At 44.1% G+C, this 18,256-nt stretch overlaps 2 protein-coding genes across 6 annotated transcripts in view; both read left to right on the top strand.

Moving 5' to 3' along the window:
- The window catches only part of LOC144944307 (protein FAM3A-like), a 36,031-nt gene that overhangs the window by 3,713 nt on the left and 14,062 nt on the right, over window positions 1-18,256 (top strand). For all 5 annotated transcript variants that reach the window (XM_078872364.1, XM_078872363.1, XM_078872361.1 and 2 more), the window contains 3 exons: window positions 1,396-1,448; window positions 2,281-2,394; window positions 9,378-9,404. In XM_078872364.1, the coding sequence (XP_078728490.1) occupies window positions 1,436-1,448; window positions 2,281-2,394; window positions 9,378-9,404 (154 nt within the window). In that variant the 5' untranslated portion in view covers window positions 1,396-1,435. The remainder of the gene's footprint in view (window positions 1-1,395; window positions 1,449-2,280; window positions 2,395-9,377; window positions 9,405-18,256) is intronic.
- LOC144944306 (glutamate receptor-interacting protein 2-like) overlaps window positions 1-18,256 on the top strand; it is a 209,150-nt gene that overhangs the window by 188,953 nt on the left and 1,941 nt on the right. The gene's annotated exons all lie outside the window — the stretch shown is intronic.

The raw sequence follows: 18,256 nt of genomic DNA, 5'->3' as shown, positions 1-18,256 counted from the left end.
AAAAAAAGGAATTATTTTAAGCTCTTCAAGAATGTACCCTTCTACAAAACTACGGCAGGTTGCCTTGGGACAAAAAAAAAACAAAAGCGATGATTGCCTTTGTCCTCAAACAAGTCCAGCCTGTTGAGTGAGCAACAAGAGGAATGTTAATTCACCGCTCGTTATCTGTGGATGCTGCCATGGTGTTGACTGGTGATCACGCGAGACTCGCGACCCCTTGATCGCCGGTTCAATCTCCGCGGAGTGTGGCAGTCGACATAATGGGCACGTTTCTTGTATCCTCCCCTCCCCCCAAAGCCTGTATCCACCCAGTGGTAAAATGAGTTCATCACAACTTAGTAAACCGGTGGGTCACGTGTGGGTCACGTGTGGTGGGGTAAAGTGTGGGTGCTACCACCTCTTCCAAGATGCCTGCGTGGAAGAGTAGGCCAAAATAAGTTATCTCTAGAGTGACTATAGCTCCCTTCTGCCAGCAGTGGCAGGTGCAAGACGTTTCAGGGCTGCACCTTGACCTTCTATGGTGTCCACATAACTCTTGCCTAGATGATGAAAGGATAGCACTGACAATGACTACTTGCAAGGGATGTCAGACCACTAATAGCAGTGTCATTGACCGACTTGATGATTGCAATCGCGCGTTTTAGTACATTTTAACTTCAAAATAATTGCTGCTCTGGTGGGTGGAAATAAGATATTTGCATGGAAACGATTGACCTTTGAATTTGACTTCATTGCTTGAATGTGTTGCGTAAAGCAGCAGAGAAGTGGTCGCCACGTCACGCTATGAACCCAGTAACCGAGTTTGATTTTCGGTCACGGCTAACATCCGAAGGCCAGTGACATCAGAACTGGTTATGCTTGTCCTTCCCAACGCCCTCTAACATTTAGCAACTTGCACTGACCAGCATGGTGAGGTTATGGTAAAACAAAAAATCGCATGACTAACATGGCGCAGAGAGGTCTTAATGCACTGGCGTGTATTGGGAATGACTGGAATTTGTTAGTTTTACATGTTGAAATGTGTTTTTTTTGTTATGTTTGACACTTGGTTAAAATCGTGAAGGTGGGCTAAAGTAGTGAACTATTTGTCTTTTGTCAACGTAACACCTTTTTGCTGATTGGCCGTGTCGGGTGGTGGAGGGTTACGACACATTTATAAATAACCCAAAAACGTTTATTATCAAGTGAAGGGTGTATTTTTATTTATTTTCTGTCAAAAAAAACTGTGCTGACATTGGGTAAACTGGCGTCGTCCAGTCCAGTGTGGCTCAGCTTGGCGAAGTGTAGCTTTATTTTATCTACAATTCCTGTGCTTGTAACTTTACCGTGTGTGTAGGCTCACCTGTATCTCGTTTGCGCTCCCTTTCTCCCTTCCACCCTCGTGTGTGCGCCAAGGCGAACGGGGAGCGGGAGAGACGCTTGCGACGTTAACAGAATGAGGCTGTCGGGTGAGTCATTTGTGTTGTTGTTTTTACGCAATGAGGCGTTTTCACAATGGCCCGTTCCCTCGACAAACATGACACCCATCCTCGTTAAGTCACCATCGTCTCCGACAAGCCCGCGTGTGTAAAAGGAGGCACTTGGTTTAGTGCATAGGTTGTGTTTTTTTTGACATGGGGTACGTGAGCTTTTTTGTTTTACGAGCAAATTCCCGTATAATGGATGCTGCCAGCTACAAGGAGCGAGGCTGCGCTTTATGAAAGAAAGAAAACAGCCTCGATGAAAATGTACATCGGTATACTTGAATGTTATGCATCGTGTTCAATCCTGACATTAATAAACATACGTTTTTTTGGGGGTTTAGATCACGTCAATAGAAATGTGTCGTTAAACCCGCCACCACCCGACAGCTAATTAAACTAAGGTTTGTCACGTAAACAAAAGATGCTAATTTGTCAATAGTTCAGCACACTGGTGTGTTGGAGAGTAAACCCACAACATTTACCATTCGAGTACGTGTGGTGGATTTGTGTTTGGTGATGGCGGGTTTAACGACACATTTATATTTGCGCAATCTACTCCAAAAACCTCTGTTATGGATGTTGGTTGCGAAAGCCTCCTTGTTAAATTAAGAAATTTAGTTTTCCCCTTCATGATTTGTGCCCAAGCCCCTTTTTTTTTACAAAATTCCAATTGGCTTGCATGGGCCCAGTTCCTCCCAAATAAGCTAATAAAGCACCCGCCTCAACTGGAGCTACCACGGGGGAACACGGTGCCGCATGATGACCCCCTTCACCTGCGGACCTCTGACCCCTGGCCCCTGACCCAACATGCTTGTAGGAATGATGGTGAGGGTGTTGGTCATCGCCGGGTGCATTGGCCTCCTGTGGCTGATGCTCAGCAACATTGTGCGCCCCTACGCCCTGCGTGCCCTCGACATGGAGCTGAGCAAAGGTAACCATCCGCTGTGTCTTGAGGCGTATTCAGCGGCAGTATATTCATGCGCACGTATCTATGTTTGTATGTTTGTTGAACATCTTTGGCAGCGTAGGGGGAAATACAGACTTCGTACTGAAATTTTTTTAATGAAATAAACGAAGCACCCAATTTAATGTGCCTCTCCAGTAATTTCCAAGAATTTACAGACTTTGTTCAAACTCACGATGTCCATGACCACCGTTGCCTCTGAATAATTAATCGAAACACATCACCCTCTGCTCAATTCCAATATTGAGGCCTCATCGCTCACGGTTCGCAAAGCTAATGCCCTTTTTGGCTCAGAGCTCTTTGTTTGCTGAGTGGTACCTGCCACGTTCTGTTGAGGCAGCGTTGCGCACGCGCACACGCATGCACGCACATGCATTGTGCGACACGCGCGGTGCGCTTTTGCCGTATTTTGCAATGCAGATGAAGAAAAATTAACCTGTAAAAACAAAGTTTTTCATTATAAATCCTTTATATGCGTGGCGGCTAGAGTCCTCTCGTCCTCTGGCTTGAGATGGCTGCCACCTATGGGTCAGATGATTGCCTGCCACCATTAAGCAACTGGTAATAAAATATAATTTTGGAAAAAAAAATTCACGAAAATAAATTGTCACGCACAACGAGTCTGTGTGCAAAATGTCAGCTCGATTGGATCACGGGAAGTGGGTTAAAAAACGACCAAAAGATTTGCACGGTCGTAAGCACGCAAGCAAGCAAGTGAACTTAATATAAAGGATTTAAAAAGTGGAGGAAGGGATGTGTTGGATACATTTGTGAAATTGGACAACGGAAAAAACCGTGCTGGTGAGCCCGAACGTGACGTGAACACGAGTTACGAGCACGGGGAAGTTGATGTGATGGAAGTGTGGGATTAGCCCTTCTCCTTTTAGATGCATTTGGGAATATAAATAACATAATACGTCTAACCACACAGCGCGATACTGTACATTTAACGGAACACAAAGACGCGCATCGCGATCGTAAGAGCTGCGCATCAAATGTTAAATCTATTTGTTCTCCCGCCTGCACTAATTCTGCCAGGCATTTTATCGACCAATAAAGTATGATGGGTTGCACGGATCCCCAGCCAGGATTTTAACTTGAAAACAACTTTGGGTCAAAGGTTCCACCAACATGGCAACGTGGGCCAAAAGGTGCATGTTTACTCCACCTGGCATGAGGCACTTTCATTGCGGTGCCCATCTCCCACCCACCCTTGCAAGCACTGTGGCGCTACTTGCAACGTATAGAATTGAATGGCTTTCTCGATACCTTTGAAATTCAATTCTATAACAATAAGAAAGCACGAGAATGCGTCGTTTTGCTGCGCCTATTGAGAAACTTTCATTGACCATGACGCTTCTTACTCTTTGGTTTTTTCGGTAAAGATAAAAAAGGCACAGCAAAATAACTGTAGCTACGGTTATTTTTCTGTGGCCTTTTTTTTACCTGATGAAGGAAGCTTGTGTTGCCTCCGAAACGTCGTGATTTAATTTAGTTGTTTTCAATTATTTTATTTTATTGATTTTTTACCTACGTGATTTTACATAAAAAACAAAGAGTATGAATCCTTGCAGTCACGAAAGCTTCAAATCTAGAATCATGACGCTTCTGTGTTTCTCACTACAGTTCTGTACTGAATGTGATTTAAAAGCCAACATGTTTTTGGGGTATACGGGTGATCCAAACTTCTTGACCAATTTGTACCAAAAATGTATTGTTTCCCGGCAAAGTGAAAACGTGGCAAAGATTTGCAAGCGTTGCCCTTGTGCGTTATGTTACACTGTTTTGGAGTTATTTACGCTCAAAGTTAGTCAATGCATTCAGGTACCCGTTCAAGCTCTAGCTGCTTGCCCTTCCTGAACGAACATCTTATCCAGGGGTAATGCATCCGGCGCCTTTGCTGTGGAGTTACAAAAAAGAACCACGCGGTTTAGATGCACTTTGTGCTTCATAATAAACACTCCTGTACGCTTGACTTGCCTTGTGAATAATTAAACAAATATCTATAAATACTGTCTCCGATAGAGCGCCCATTGCTTGCCAAGTGTACACACGTTCCTGTCGCAACTGGCACGCTCCCTCGCGTGTACAGTAATCCTCCTGTGGTTTGAAACACTCAGAAAGATCCTGCTGCGATAAGATCTCTCTTGCACACAAAAGGCATGCTGTCTGGTTTAACGCACGAGGAAATGAGTGCCCAACTCTATACACATACCACAGATATCGTCATAATGGTCATAAATGGCTGATAATATTTCTGTTGATGTATTGTGTTGTCATTGTGCTTTTAACTCAAAAACATTCAAGTGTGGTGCAAGGATGATGAATACCGTACACCAGAAATTAGGACAGAGAGAGAAAAACAAATCGTCACTATAAATGCAAGTTTGTGTGCTGGAGAAATCACTTAACGGAGTGGCCGGTTTTGATTGCTCATTGGAGTCACGTACAGCTAAATTACAATCTCCCCCCCCACCCCTTCTTCACGTTATCGCCGTACCTATCAGTTAGCTTAAACACCTTTTCGTTATTTTGCGGGTCACTCCGCGTTTAACCGGAATAGCAAAAAATTAACCCGTAAAAACAAAGTTTTTCACTGTAAATCCTTTATATGCGTGTTCAATGGGCCACAACCCAGCCCACATTGGTCTTTGAAACGGGCGGCTAGAGTCCTCTCGTCCTCTGGCTTGAGATGGCTGCCACCTATGGGTCAGATGATTGCCTGCCACCATTAAACAATTGGTAATTAAATATAAAAAAAATTTACCTTAAAAGTGGAAAATTTTGGAATTTTTTTTCACGAAAAAAAATTGTCACGCACAACGAGTCTGTGTGCAAAATGTCAGCTCGATTGGATCACGGGAAGTGGGTTAAAAAACGACCGAAAGATTTGCACGGTCGTAAGCACGTAAGCAAGCAAGCAAGTGAACTTAATATAAAGGATTCAAAAAGTCGCGCAAGGCTGCGTGCGTGCGTGCTATCCAGCAGCGGCGCTCGCCTTTAAACTTTGCGGCAACAGCCGTGAGATGGCTCTCAAGTAGGGCTGAACAAGTAGGGCTGAACAATTAATCGATTTCAAATCGAAATCGCAATTTGAAACAATGCGATTAGCTAATCGCAAAGGCTGCGATTTTTTTGCAGATTTGAAAAGTCCTGTTACTTTATTATTGAAATTGTTTTATTTTTTATTATTGTAACTTTATTTATTTTACTTAACAGTTGTTCTATGTTTGATTGTTCTATTTTAGTTAAAACATTTTAATAAATACATGTTGGAAGCAATTCATATCTTTTAAGTTCTCATCCTTACATTAGTATATATAGAGCAATTCGTATTTTGATGGTATCATGTGGTAATGCTCCATCACGTGTTTTTAATCTAATACACAGTGAATATTGAACTGAAGCTTGACTTAAAAAAATTTAATCGCAAATCAAATCGCAATCGCAATATCTGTCAGAAAAATCGCAATTCGATATTTTCCCAAAATCGTCCAGCCCTATTGTCAAGCCACCCTGTCTTTTATTCCAACGAGAGCTCCGTCGGATCCACAGTCTCCCCGTAAGGAAAGGTGACTTGCATCCCACGTGTTGGGCAAATTCCTCCTAAAAGGGGGGTGGGTACGCGTTGTAGAATGGAAGGAAAATCCGAGTGGCTGAGAAGTTCTCTCGTACAGGAGACTATTTCACTCAATCACTCAAACTTTATTTCTATAGCACTATTCATGCAAAAAAAAAATGCAATACATAGTGCTTGACAGGCATGGCCACTAAAAGGCTTGTCCAGATTGGTTCCATTGACCCATTTATTGTACTGACAGCTGTTGACCGTTTGGAGACCCATTTGGGTTTGGACTTTACCAACCTTGTCCCCAAATGGATAGTCACAGGCATGCACCGTGACATGGGTACCTGTGTTTTGTAGCTTTATATTTGTTGTGTTAACCAGTGAATTGCACCGTTTCGTGTCTGCTAATTGCTTTACAGAAGAGCTATTGCCTGCAACATGAAGCTCGCTTTAAGCATTTCAGCTATAAATCTGTATTAATAATGAACATGGGGAGTGCTATTATTTATCTATTTGCAGTATTTATTTGTACCACGCGTATGCCTACATGTCAGCATTGGGACATTATCATGGGCAGTTGAGTTTCATGGCTGTTGAAAAATAAAGCTATTTTGGACAATATTATAATATAGTTAAGTGGGAATTTCTTCTTCAGGTATATAAATAGCTCTGGTTAAAGACAAAAGAGGGTTGTTATTTTTTTATTTTACTGGAACAGTGGAGGCTGATCGCTTCATTGATCAGACGCTGAGCTCATTGCGGTCAGCGCGTGTCACAAGTGGAAATATAGCCGCTTTGCCAGACCCTGATTATCCATTATGCCAGGGTCGGTCACGCCATTGAGTCATTCTCTCCAGGGGGGGCTCACAGCCTCGGAGTGTCTGTGCTTCCCTGCGCTGCAGCAGTGTGGGTTTGTGAACCCAGGGCACGATTATCAAATTACAGTTATCAAATGTGCTGCTTTAATCGGTACAGGACTGCGTTCGGAAAAAGGCTGTCCCAATATCCAGAAGCATCGGTGTGGCACAACGAACACATTTCGAGTCGTATAATTATAACCACACCTGGTCGTTTTTTCCAGGAAATCTCCCTTGAGAGCGGTAACCAGGGCTCCGCTTGCTTAGCCGTCTGAGATCCGAACGAGCTGAGGCACATTCCAGGTGATTTGTTATTGTAGATAAGACGAGCAAGGCAACATACTGGCTGTTGCCAGCAAGCATGGTGGAGCCACGTGGCCCTAGGCATGGGAGATGCCCTGACGGACAGGATTGTCTTGGCTTAAAGGCGCTCACGCTGAACACGTACTTCTTACACTATGAGATCTCTTTTACCAGTGGCAAAATATAATGGTAGGTTTTTACCCTTTTAACTGGTACAAAACTGACACCTTTATTCAAGGCATCAATGGGGACTAGGCTCTAAAGAAAGCCGTCTCGGGTGTGGGCCAATCAACTTCAAGGACAGTGCATATTATTATCCTTATCAGAGTTGCTTCTTTTTGTTTGCTTTATTGACTACTTGTGTTGTGGTCATTGCAAACATGATGCCTTGAATAAAGGTGTCAGTTTTGTACCAGTTAAAAGGGTAAAAACCTACCATTAAACGTACTTCTTAATCATCACGCGAACTCCGGACACCCTCACAGCAGTGGCGGCTTTTGGCGAACCCATCGAACAAAGACGGTCACCGCATCGCGTGCTTTCAGACGCGCTTCTGCGGCCGTCCGGAACGCTCTTCCGATACTAGGAAGCCACCGAAGCTACGCACTTTCAAATCTTGATCGAAAACGAATTTCTTTAGAACAGCTTTTTGCATTTAGTTTGTTGTCTTTCCTCCGGACCTCCGAACAGCACGCTTGGCTACGTGCGGTGCGAATAAAGTTCAACATACATATATATTTCTTACTATACACAATTATATAAATTGGACTCAAGCTTGGAGCTATCCATGCATCAATGTAAATAGGCAACAAGGAGGGTACTAAAATGGGGTTAGGTGACACTCAACCTTGACTATAGTTTTAGAGATGGATATGTGTGGCCGGTTTATTTGAAACTGGCGCTCATTAGTATTATGATACATGCGTCATTGATAACGTAACATTTGTAGGTGTGGTTGGATGTGATTATACTGAAGACTCGATGAGTTTCCAGCAAGTAGGTGGCAGGAGCATGGCCAGACTTTAGAAGTTTGGGGCGTCTAACGAGCGAATGGTTCCCAATTTTATTGGTTCTTTCGGTAAAGTCACGTAGAATGGAAATAATAAAAATAAAACATAATTTATGATATTATTTAGTTATGTTTTATTTTTACTATTTTATTATTTCCATTCTACGTGACTTTACCGAAAGAACCAATAAGATGAATCCCTGCAGTCACGAAAGCTTTAAATCGAAATATGGTTCCCAATTGTTTATTGGGGTTTGATCACGGACAGGATCCGCAAACTTCGTTCCCACTTCATCACGGATAAGATGATTGATACTCTACCAAAACTATATGAATTCTATGCAGCTATTGGCTATCGACTCGGTCCTACTGTGCATGCTCTACTGTGTATTTAAAGGTACCGTCGTCAGTGCGTATTGGCTTTTACACCAACTCGTTGAAGGGAGGAACAAAATGTTACAAAAATGTCACGAGTCTCTCTTAGCCAGCTCTAAACGTGTCTTTCACGTGCATTGCTTGTCTCGACACCCACGACATGCCACAGCGGGTGCAGCCCTGGTAGGTGGCGAGTTCACAATACGATGACAGATTTTTTTTTATCAACAAACGTGGGCTCTGCTAGTGGAATACCGACATGTAAGCGTCATCTCCCTCTATCTTTGTGCTGTAAGCCCTTCTGTCGAGACGTCTTGTACGCGGCGATGTCAATCGCGACCCTTCTCCACTCTCTTGCACTCGCTTGGTAACGTGATAGATATGAAGCATGTTTGCGCGTGTTTCTTTTAAACCTTTGACAATAAAAGCCACTTGCAGAGGAGTGTGAAATTACTCGGCATCATCGCCGCCGATCGAATCTGATGTCGGCGCATCCGATCTTAGGTAATAATGACACAAGTAAAAACTAGGAATAAGTAGCACAATGAAACGGGACTGCATTAGCAGTTATAAGTACCATACTAACAGTTGTACACAGATCTGAATGAAAGAGATGGTTAACCCTAACCTTTTGATTATTTCTTGTGCCATTGTTATCGTACCTTTTTTTCCCTGTGCCGTTTCTACCAGTCACCCCATTCCACATACCACGCACCTGGACGTAGCAATCAGGTTCCGTAGGCTCGCCGCGTAGTAAGCACGCGTGCGTTGCTCTCTTTCCGAGCAACAACTGTGTTTTGTCGCCTTCGTGGTTAATATGTGTTTCCTCTCCTTCCAGATGAGAGCAAAACGGAAAAGAAAATCGGTAAGTCGCATTAAGACACCGGACAAATTCTCGCCACCTGCTCGCATCCATTCAATGGTACTTCTCTATTGGCTATGATCCACCCCACGTTCTACCCTGATTGCTAATTCTCCCAGGGCTATATTGTAATCATTGTTGTTGAATGCAATACGATTTGTGTTTGTATTGCATTAAAAAAAATACACCTGTATCTCCAGATGCTGAATCTAGTGCAGGCGGTTGGAATCGAACTGTGTCACCTCCTTGCTAATCCACTGCTGCTCCAACGATGTAGCGATGGAGTGTGCAGGCGGTGTAACTGCACCGGGGCCCACCGGCCCCCGAGGGGCCCTGGCTCCGGGCTATAAATCTCGGGGAAGCTGGGCAGGGCCCACGCTAATCGCAATGCATTTGGGCCACAAATAGAGTGCTGGCTAAATGCACGTTCCAAAATAGAGGCACTGTTTTGTATTACTTTTGAATTGAACAGAAATCCAAAGTGAAATCCCACTCCTTCAAACCAAGGGTCGTTCTCATCTCCTATTTACTGCTCTGAGCCAAAGGCGGAGAGGACACGTTCATATCGTGGAGGCGGGTCTTTCCACAGCACAACCACTGACGACTTCCCCACAAAGTAGTCATCCTGCTGTTAACCTTAACCTTAGAGCCAAGTTGAACCCCGACGAGGATTTTTACATACTCGTAACCTTACGATCGAGAGTCGTGCACTTTAACGCTGTACTATGGATATAAATAAACGGGAGCACGGTTGTACTGAAATGTCACTCTACTGCTGTGTCAACACCCACACATCATCCTCAGTCTCGGAACTTAAGCAAGTTCGAGCCTGGTTAGTAATGTTATTGGTAAGTTAATCCTATGAAATTGGGTTCCGCACTTAAATTGGCTACATTCAAGCTCTCTGGTACATATAGAAACAAAAATTGGTGCTACTCATGTGGCAAACATTGCTTCTGAAGCAGATGGGAAAGTGCTGCCATCCTAATGTGTGGATCAGCGGTCTCTTCAAGGGATCTCCGAAATAGCTCTGATGTCCTTTCTGCGTGATTGACAACTATTATTAGGTGTAAGCAGTTTTCCGTTGCTTAATTTGCAGATGGCGAGAAAAGATTGGTAATCAGAGACTGGAATTGCGAAACACTGTTAGGAGTTCTCTCTTCTGCCAGCATGATTTACAATTGTTGTTCTGCATACTGAATATTAGTTGTTATATTTTACCAGTTTATCAATTATGCACGGTTGTGACACCGTATATCACTTATTATTACAGACACAGGTTCAATTGCTAATGACGCATGTCATAACATGCCATGGGCTTCTTGTGTTGACTCTGCTTAAAATAAACACCCCGTTGCCTCGAGGTTCACTCTATGGGTAAGGAGACAAAGGCGCCGTGATGTGGTGCTGACTCCAAAGGTACACCGCGTGCTTTGCTGGCCGCAGGGGTCGGCAACCAAAGCAACCAAGAAGAGACCTTTTTTTTCAAATTCGGTAATAAAAAAAAACCAACTCAGTATACCAAGAGCCACAATGCACTGTGTGGTGAATACGAGACAGTGATTCCTTAAAAAACAACGTCACGAAGCAGTCATCATAGAGCCGGCTCCCGCAGGTTGCCGACCGCTGGCCTAACCAGTCCGAAAAGAAACATTTCAAAACGTGCACGAAGCCCGACTGTGGTAGCGTCGTTGTTGTTGTGAGTCTATAACGCCCCACTGCAAGACAACAGCCTCCACCATTGTCTTTCATTCCTTCTTTTCCTCCGTTGTTCTTGTCCAGTCAATGGCCTCAACTCTGTGATGTCCGATAATTGTTTTTTTTACCCTTCTATCTGGCAATAAAACTGACACCTTTTTTACAAGGAGTCATGTTTGCATAGACCACAATACCTGCAGCCATAATGCAAACAAAAAACACAACTCTGATAATATATGCACTGTCCTTGAAGTTGATTGGCCCACACCCAAGACAGCTTTCCTTAGAGCCTAGTCTCACATGGGTTGGACTAGATGACGCCAAAAGGCGCACAACTCAAAGACAATGCACCATCAGAGTTTGAGAGCTTGGGGTAAGCATTTACACCATTGTAACCTCATTTGCCAGTAAAAAAATATGATAATTGTTTTTTTACCCTTATATCTGGCAACAAAACTGACACCTTTTTTTACAAGGAGTCATGTTTACATAGACCACAATACCTGCAGCCATAACGCAAACAAAAAACATAACTCTGATAATATATGCACTGTCCTTGAAGTTGATTGGTCCACACCCAAGACAGCTTTCCTTAGAGCCTAGTCTCACATGGGTTGGACCAGATGACGCCAAAAGGCGCACAGCTCATGATGTCCTCCAACCGCGAACTCCTTCGCGATCTCTCTTCGCTTCTCTTCCCTTCGTTCGGCCTCCACTCCGAACTTCGTTTTTGTTTCTCGCCCCTCTTCGGTTGTCCTCGCCACGTCTCTGACGCCCATTGCCACTTTAAACTTTCTTCACGTTAACAAAGTCGTTGGTCACTCCTTGTTCGCACGTCTTCATTTTTTTACGTAACCCTTTGACTTGCTTCTAACGCACTTCTTGCCATAGATGTTTAGCAAACATTGAACTCGGAAACGGGTAAAACAAATGCAATCTACAAGTCATGTTGTGTACGCATACCTATATGTTCCATTTTTTTCCGAGATTTATATTTCACAATATTTATACAAAACGTGTTTCGTTACATTGCACATCTGTGCATACCGTTTAACAAAGCAGGATGTAAAGCACAATATGTCAAACGTTAGATTTAATTTGTTTAAAGTTGTGTTATAAAAAGAAACCCACCCACATTTTCCTCTTACATTGCATCATTATTCTCTTAGTAAGCCGCAACTTAAAGTGCACCCACAGCAAATATGTATCGAGGATACACTTTTGAAAAAAAAACTAAAATTAGCAAAGACAATGCCTTGAGTAAACGGAAAGACTATTTGCAGTAAATTTCGATGTAAAGCTTTCGTGACTGCAGGGATTCATCTTCTTGGTTCTTTCGGTAGTCACGTAGAAGGGAAATAATAAAATAATAAAAATAAAACATAATAAAATAGTTCTCACGACGTTTCGGCCACAACGCAAGCAGCCGTCCTCAGGTGAAGACCAGGTCTGTCGGGGAGACAGCGTCAGACGGGGAGACAGTGTCAGACGCTGTCTCCCCGATAGACTTGTTCTCCACCTGAGGGCGGCTGCTTGCGTTGTGGCCGAAACGTCGTGAGAACTATTTTATTATGTTTTATTTTTATTATTTTATTATTTCCCTTCTACGTGACTTTACCGAAAGAACCAAGAAGACAATTTGCATTGATGAAATCCTGTTTGACTTCATAGCTATTTTTCGCCCCATGGGCGAGTTGCACTTTGCAGCAGGACATGTGGTGAGAATCAGCAAGCCGAGTCCAAAGAGAAACAAAGGCAGGGGTTTGGGCACACTCTGGCAATGAGATAACTATATATTAAACTCATGCTGGTAGGAACCTCCTGGTTACACCATGCCCACAGGGGATTATTGTGTCCGTCGTGCAGGGAGGGGCTGGGTGGGGAGGGAGGGGCTGGGTGGGGAGGGGAGGGTGGGGAGGGGCTGGGTGGGGAGGGTGGGGAGGGGCTGGGTGGGGAGGGGCTGGGTGGGGAGGGTGGGGCTGGGTGGGGGGTGGGAGGCGTGAGGCTGGGTGGGGAGGGGCTGGTCACCCCGTGGTGCCCTTATAAAACTCAACGTTTAACCTACTCACGCCGGCTTGTGCCCGCCCTCACAGTCGGGCATATTTGCGGAATACACCACGCCGCCGTTGACCCTGGCCATTGACCGAGCAACCCAACGTTCCTACCAGCTCCCTCCGCAGGAATGTGTTGCCAATGAGTTCGAGGACAGAGATTGTATCTGGCCACACTTTTATCCCTCTGGCGTGTACCCTCATCCATCCGATCTTGTGAGAAAGAAGGTGGCGTATGCGGCACATATCCTAATAGGGTCACGGCCGGAGATATGACGAAGATGATTGTGTGAGGGTGAAATGGAAAGGAGGAGGGGAAGAGAAAGGAAACTGATTAATAATTTGGACAATGTGATACAGTTGGAGGCTGAAGATCACAGAAGGTGTAAATCATTTATCATCGATAATAAGCCTCAGTTATGACACCAGATGGATAGATCCCGTCTCACTCTCTCGGCCTCTCATATGCTACCTCGCCTTCAGGTTGCTTTACCTTTGACTCCCTGAGTAATAGCTGATATTTGCCTCCTCTTCACTGTGTGATCTTACACGCCTAACTCTGTTCATGCCTTTGACCAAATCGGCCGGAATGCGGCGATCTTGTCAGATATGATACGCTAAGAAGGCCTGAGTCTGGATAGCCCTCGAATGAGTGACCACCGTGCATAGAACAGGTTGTTGTTATAGGCTGCTGCGGCGCTGCGCTATCAGCGGAGGGCAGTGAAGCGAATTCCAGTGTTGTGCTGTGCTCTGCTCCAGTGTCTTTACTATCCGTCTTCACCGAGCTGCGCTGGCCAGCGTCGTGAAGAGACGCATCTGATTGCACCTCCCCAAGAGGCTCCTTGTCTCCATTTCATATCCGCAAAAGAAAAATGGTGCATAGCTCCCCGACGTGGTTTTCTTTTTGGTTGTACCGCACGATGTCCCGACGTTTCGCTCCCAGCCCGTGGAGATGGCGGCACCACATGGAGCGAAACGTCCCGACGTAATGGTAGGACAACCTCGTGGTGAAAGCCGAGAGCACAGTGGAGAGAGACACACAGCTCAACGGCGAAAGCCTCGAGCCCCAGTAAGTTGGTGCCCTGTTTGCCTATGCAACGCCTTCACTGCGGGAGCGCACATTGGGATTCGATTGTGATTTCAGCTGCCGCCGATGAGCTATCTCGCGGCGTTTGTTCCAGAGGCGCAGCTGCAATTTCATTAATTTTGAAACGTATCGCCATGCATGCACAGCTGAGTTGTCGGGCAACATTATATATGTGTACTAAAAATCTGAGCTCTCCCCCGCCCCCCACTCTGGCTGATAATTGGCATGAATGATGATAAACGCCCAATGATGTTGGTAGACTTAGAACATTGTGGGCTGACCGATGTTCAAAATCATTGGCAAAAAGTGAACGTACCGATTGCCCCTCGTTCACAACACACTGAGGCCAGCCAAGAGAAGCGAACACGCCCTCGAGTTCGACAACGAGGAGATGGAGCAATGAAATTGGCTCGCGTGCAGGAGCTAGAGTATTTTTTTATACATCACGAGACGGTGAGTCACGCACGTATGTATGGTGAACTTCTTTTGCGCCATACGCAGTCAACTATGCTCATCGGTTGGCTACGGGAGCAGTGGATAGATCATAGCTCAGGATGTTAATGATGAGGTCTAGCCAACCTGCGACCAACCTTTTGGTACCCTGAGCGTCTGGTATTTCACGATTCCCTTCACTCCCAAAATGAAATACATTGTCACGATTCAGGGTCAAGATTGAAATAAAGAATACATGTTTTTCTCATTATGACAGCATCCTTTTCACTGGACTTGTAATCCAGAGGTCACTGGTTTGACCTCCCCGCTACGGCAGTTGAAACAATGGTGCAAGTTTCTGAAATCCCCCAGAATCGGAATCATGCTGGAGGAATCCGATGAGCTATAAAGCTCTTTTTCACAGACACCCCTTACCGCCTCTTCCCACCCAGCAGTATCAATGGGTACCCCACAATTAGGCGATCGCTAGGTTGTGAGTGGTGAGGTAAAGTGTGGGTACTCCCACTTCTTCAAAAACATTTAATAACCAGCGTGGAAGAGAAGGCCAAAAAACCCTCTCAAGGTGGTCTCCTGGTGGCATGAGTAAGTACAAGAAGTTTCTTTTTTACTTTCTTTTACCAGGTAAGAACCCAAGAGACACGGATGGTCACGTTTGCCAGTGACACAGGTCACCAAAATGTCCACAGCAGAAAAAAAAGCGTGAAATAAAGTACTGCAACGTAGGTAGTAGACATCGGCAAAATAAGGATAAGCAAGGACGTGTTTTAAAACGATGGAATTCCAGGTGTCCGGTGCAATAACAGAGAAAAAAATTGAGGTCTGCTCTTTTACCTTCACTGACTTGTTCTGTCTATTTTTTTCCCTGTCGATTTATTCCCATTGGACTTGATGGTAACATTTGCAACAGTGTATCATTCGAAGTAAACTTTTTTTTAATAAATGGTAGATACAGTGTGTTGCGATCGAAACGTCGTGATTTATTTTATTTCTACCTACGTGACTTTACCGAAAGAACCAAAGAGCATGGATTCCTGCAGTCACGAAAGCTTCAAATCAAGATTGGTAGTTACGGCATTAGAGTATAACCTGCATCATTTGATGCATGTATTGTGGATTTTGAATCGATTCATCTTTGCCGACCCAATGTGCATCGTAGCGCCTGCAAGGGAAATACTCTGCATTCAAATGAGTTCGATCATGCCATTGCTCAATCTCGTTGTTGCTACGGATGATGACATTTGGGCAATGCGCTTGTGTTGCTTTAATGTCATTGTCAAAACATAAAATAAAGAAAAAAACTGCTTAGTGTTTGCCATTTATTAAGCAAATGCTATGCAGCATGTTTACACTGTACCGATAAAGACGGAGATTGATCCAGAAGCTTGCCATGGGGGGGGGGGGGAGTTGGGCGGTCTCACATTTTCAAGCTAATTTTAATTAGGGCCCCACATTAATGAATGCATAAAAACATGCGATTTATTTTCTCTCGTAAATATCAATCAAATGTTCTTTTTAATGTAATGGTCTCAGGGGGGTGGGGGGTGTCGGGCAAGGCACTGGATAAAAAGAAAGTGTAAGTTTGTTTGTTGATCACAGTGGGAATTGTGCAAGTGTGACATGTGACAACAGTTATGTTTACGAGCTCAGAGCAACTTGAAGGCGATAATGATTAGAGTTGCACAATGCGCGTTTGGCAAACTTAATGTTTCTGGGCAGCTTGTTAGCATAGCTTTAGCAACACAACGTAGGAAAACGTCTGCATATGTGTGGATTATGTAAAGACTTGCAGCATGTCTTCAGAAGTATTTATTTAGGGTTTGCGATTTGATGGGTAGCACATCGGGGTACAATACGTTTGCACTTGCGTTTCCAGAAGGCTGTCTTTAGTGTAGGGAAATCAGTTTCAAAGATAATGTACATATTATCAGAGCATATTTCTTTGCGTGTTCACCACAATTACGTGTGGTTAATGCAGACTTCATTCCTTGCTGTTTGAACAACTTAACACCTGTTTAATTGCCAGAAAGGGTAAAACCTATTCTTATTTCCCATGCTTTGATCCGGGCAAAAGGGTGCCATGATATCTCTCTGCTCTCGTTTGTGTCTCCAAGTATTGGGCAACCTTTGAATAAATATCGCCGTTTTCTTATCGGTGAAGTCCCTAAAAGCAAAGCAATTTAATTCTAAAGTTTAATGCATAGCAGATGATTATCGTGAGAGTAATGTTGGCTCCCTCATTACGGATGGACAGACAGAGCCGCTGTAAAAAATATATATATACAAACAAAGGGCTCACTACGTCTCAAAGTTTATTTTCAGTAGGCTTCTAATTTGGCAAAATCGGCTAATTCTGTTCTTTAAGTGTGTTTTCATATGTGGGCAAAATGGGAATTCCCAGAGAAAAACCATGTATACACGAGGAAACCAATCAATGTGCATGGCCAGGTTATTCACCTACTTGCTGAACTACCTTCCTGAGGAACTCCATTGCTCAGAGTGAATCCCTTCCCCCCCCCCCAACATCAAGTAAACAAATGGCAGCTGCTATTCGCTTGACGACATGTGCATGTTATGCGGGCAAATCCACAAACCATGGCTCGTTTTCTGCACTACAGGCGGCTGCTAATGATGTGGTTGTGGCCGTGGTTGTACCTCAGGGATTATCAACTTGGCACGTGTCCAGCGAGTGTTGGACCTGTGCGTGGGTGCAATGTGTGCGGTGTATAGATGCCACGGTGAGCAAATGTCAGGTTTAAAAATATGCTTCTAATTTATAAAAAAAAATTCACTGTCGGTGCCACGCGATGGAATCGAGCGGCCATTTGGAACTCGTGCAGGGCATCCGCGATCCAAAAAAAATTCCACGGAAGGAGATGAAACAGACCTAGTTCTGAGATCACTCTTCAAGTGACCTCTTATCCACATACCTAAAGATGTGAATTGCTTTGCAATCAAAGCAAATTAATTCTCAAAGATGGCATTTTTGCACAATTGAATGAAGATCAAAATTAAGATGATGGATTTTTTTGCGTGCAGTCATTGTGAATGGGATGAGACCAGCAACTCACTAAAATTGAGAACCCGGATTTATACCGAGGTTCTTAAGGGATGCTGGCAAACTGACCTCTGAGCCACCCAGATTGTATTAAGGACACAATTTTAAATCTAGATTAAAAACTAACTTCTTTCTAACTCCTTTTGTGTTTAGTTTGTTGTCCTTCCCCCGGCACCTCCGGTTATCACGGTTGGCTACGTACGGTGCAATAGAAGGTCAAAATACGTACGTATACGTACGTACATTTCAAAAAGTGCCCTTAAAGTTGTGTGTTTCAGACATGATACTAGAACACAAGTAGTGCTTGGCCTTTCATTCCAATGGATAATTCAAATCTGCTGCGAACATTCATTATGGCACTTGGGATTGAGACTTAATATCTAAGCAATCCATGGGCAAGGGAAGATCTTGCTGAGAAGATTAATCTCCAAGCTTATTAATTCCATCTGCGGACGTTTCAATGGCCAATCGTGAGACATTTAAATCCCAGCAGTCCACGCGGCAGTTTGCG

The sequence above is a fragment of the Lampetra fluviatilis genome, chromosome 34, assembly GCF_964198595.1.
Source record: "Lampetra fluviatilis chromosome 34, kcLamFluv1.1, whole genome shotgun sequence".
In the NCBI taxonomy this organism is placed as follows: domain Eukaryota; kingdom Metazoa; phylum Chordata; class Hyperoartia; order Petromyzontiformes; family Petromyzontidae; genus Lampetra; species Lampetra fluviatilis.
The sequence above is the reverse complement of the archived record's forward strand: the minus strand, read 5'-3'. Positions and strand labels throughout refer to the sequence as shown.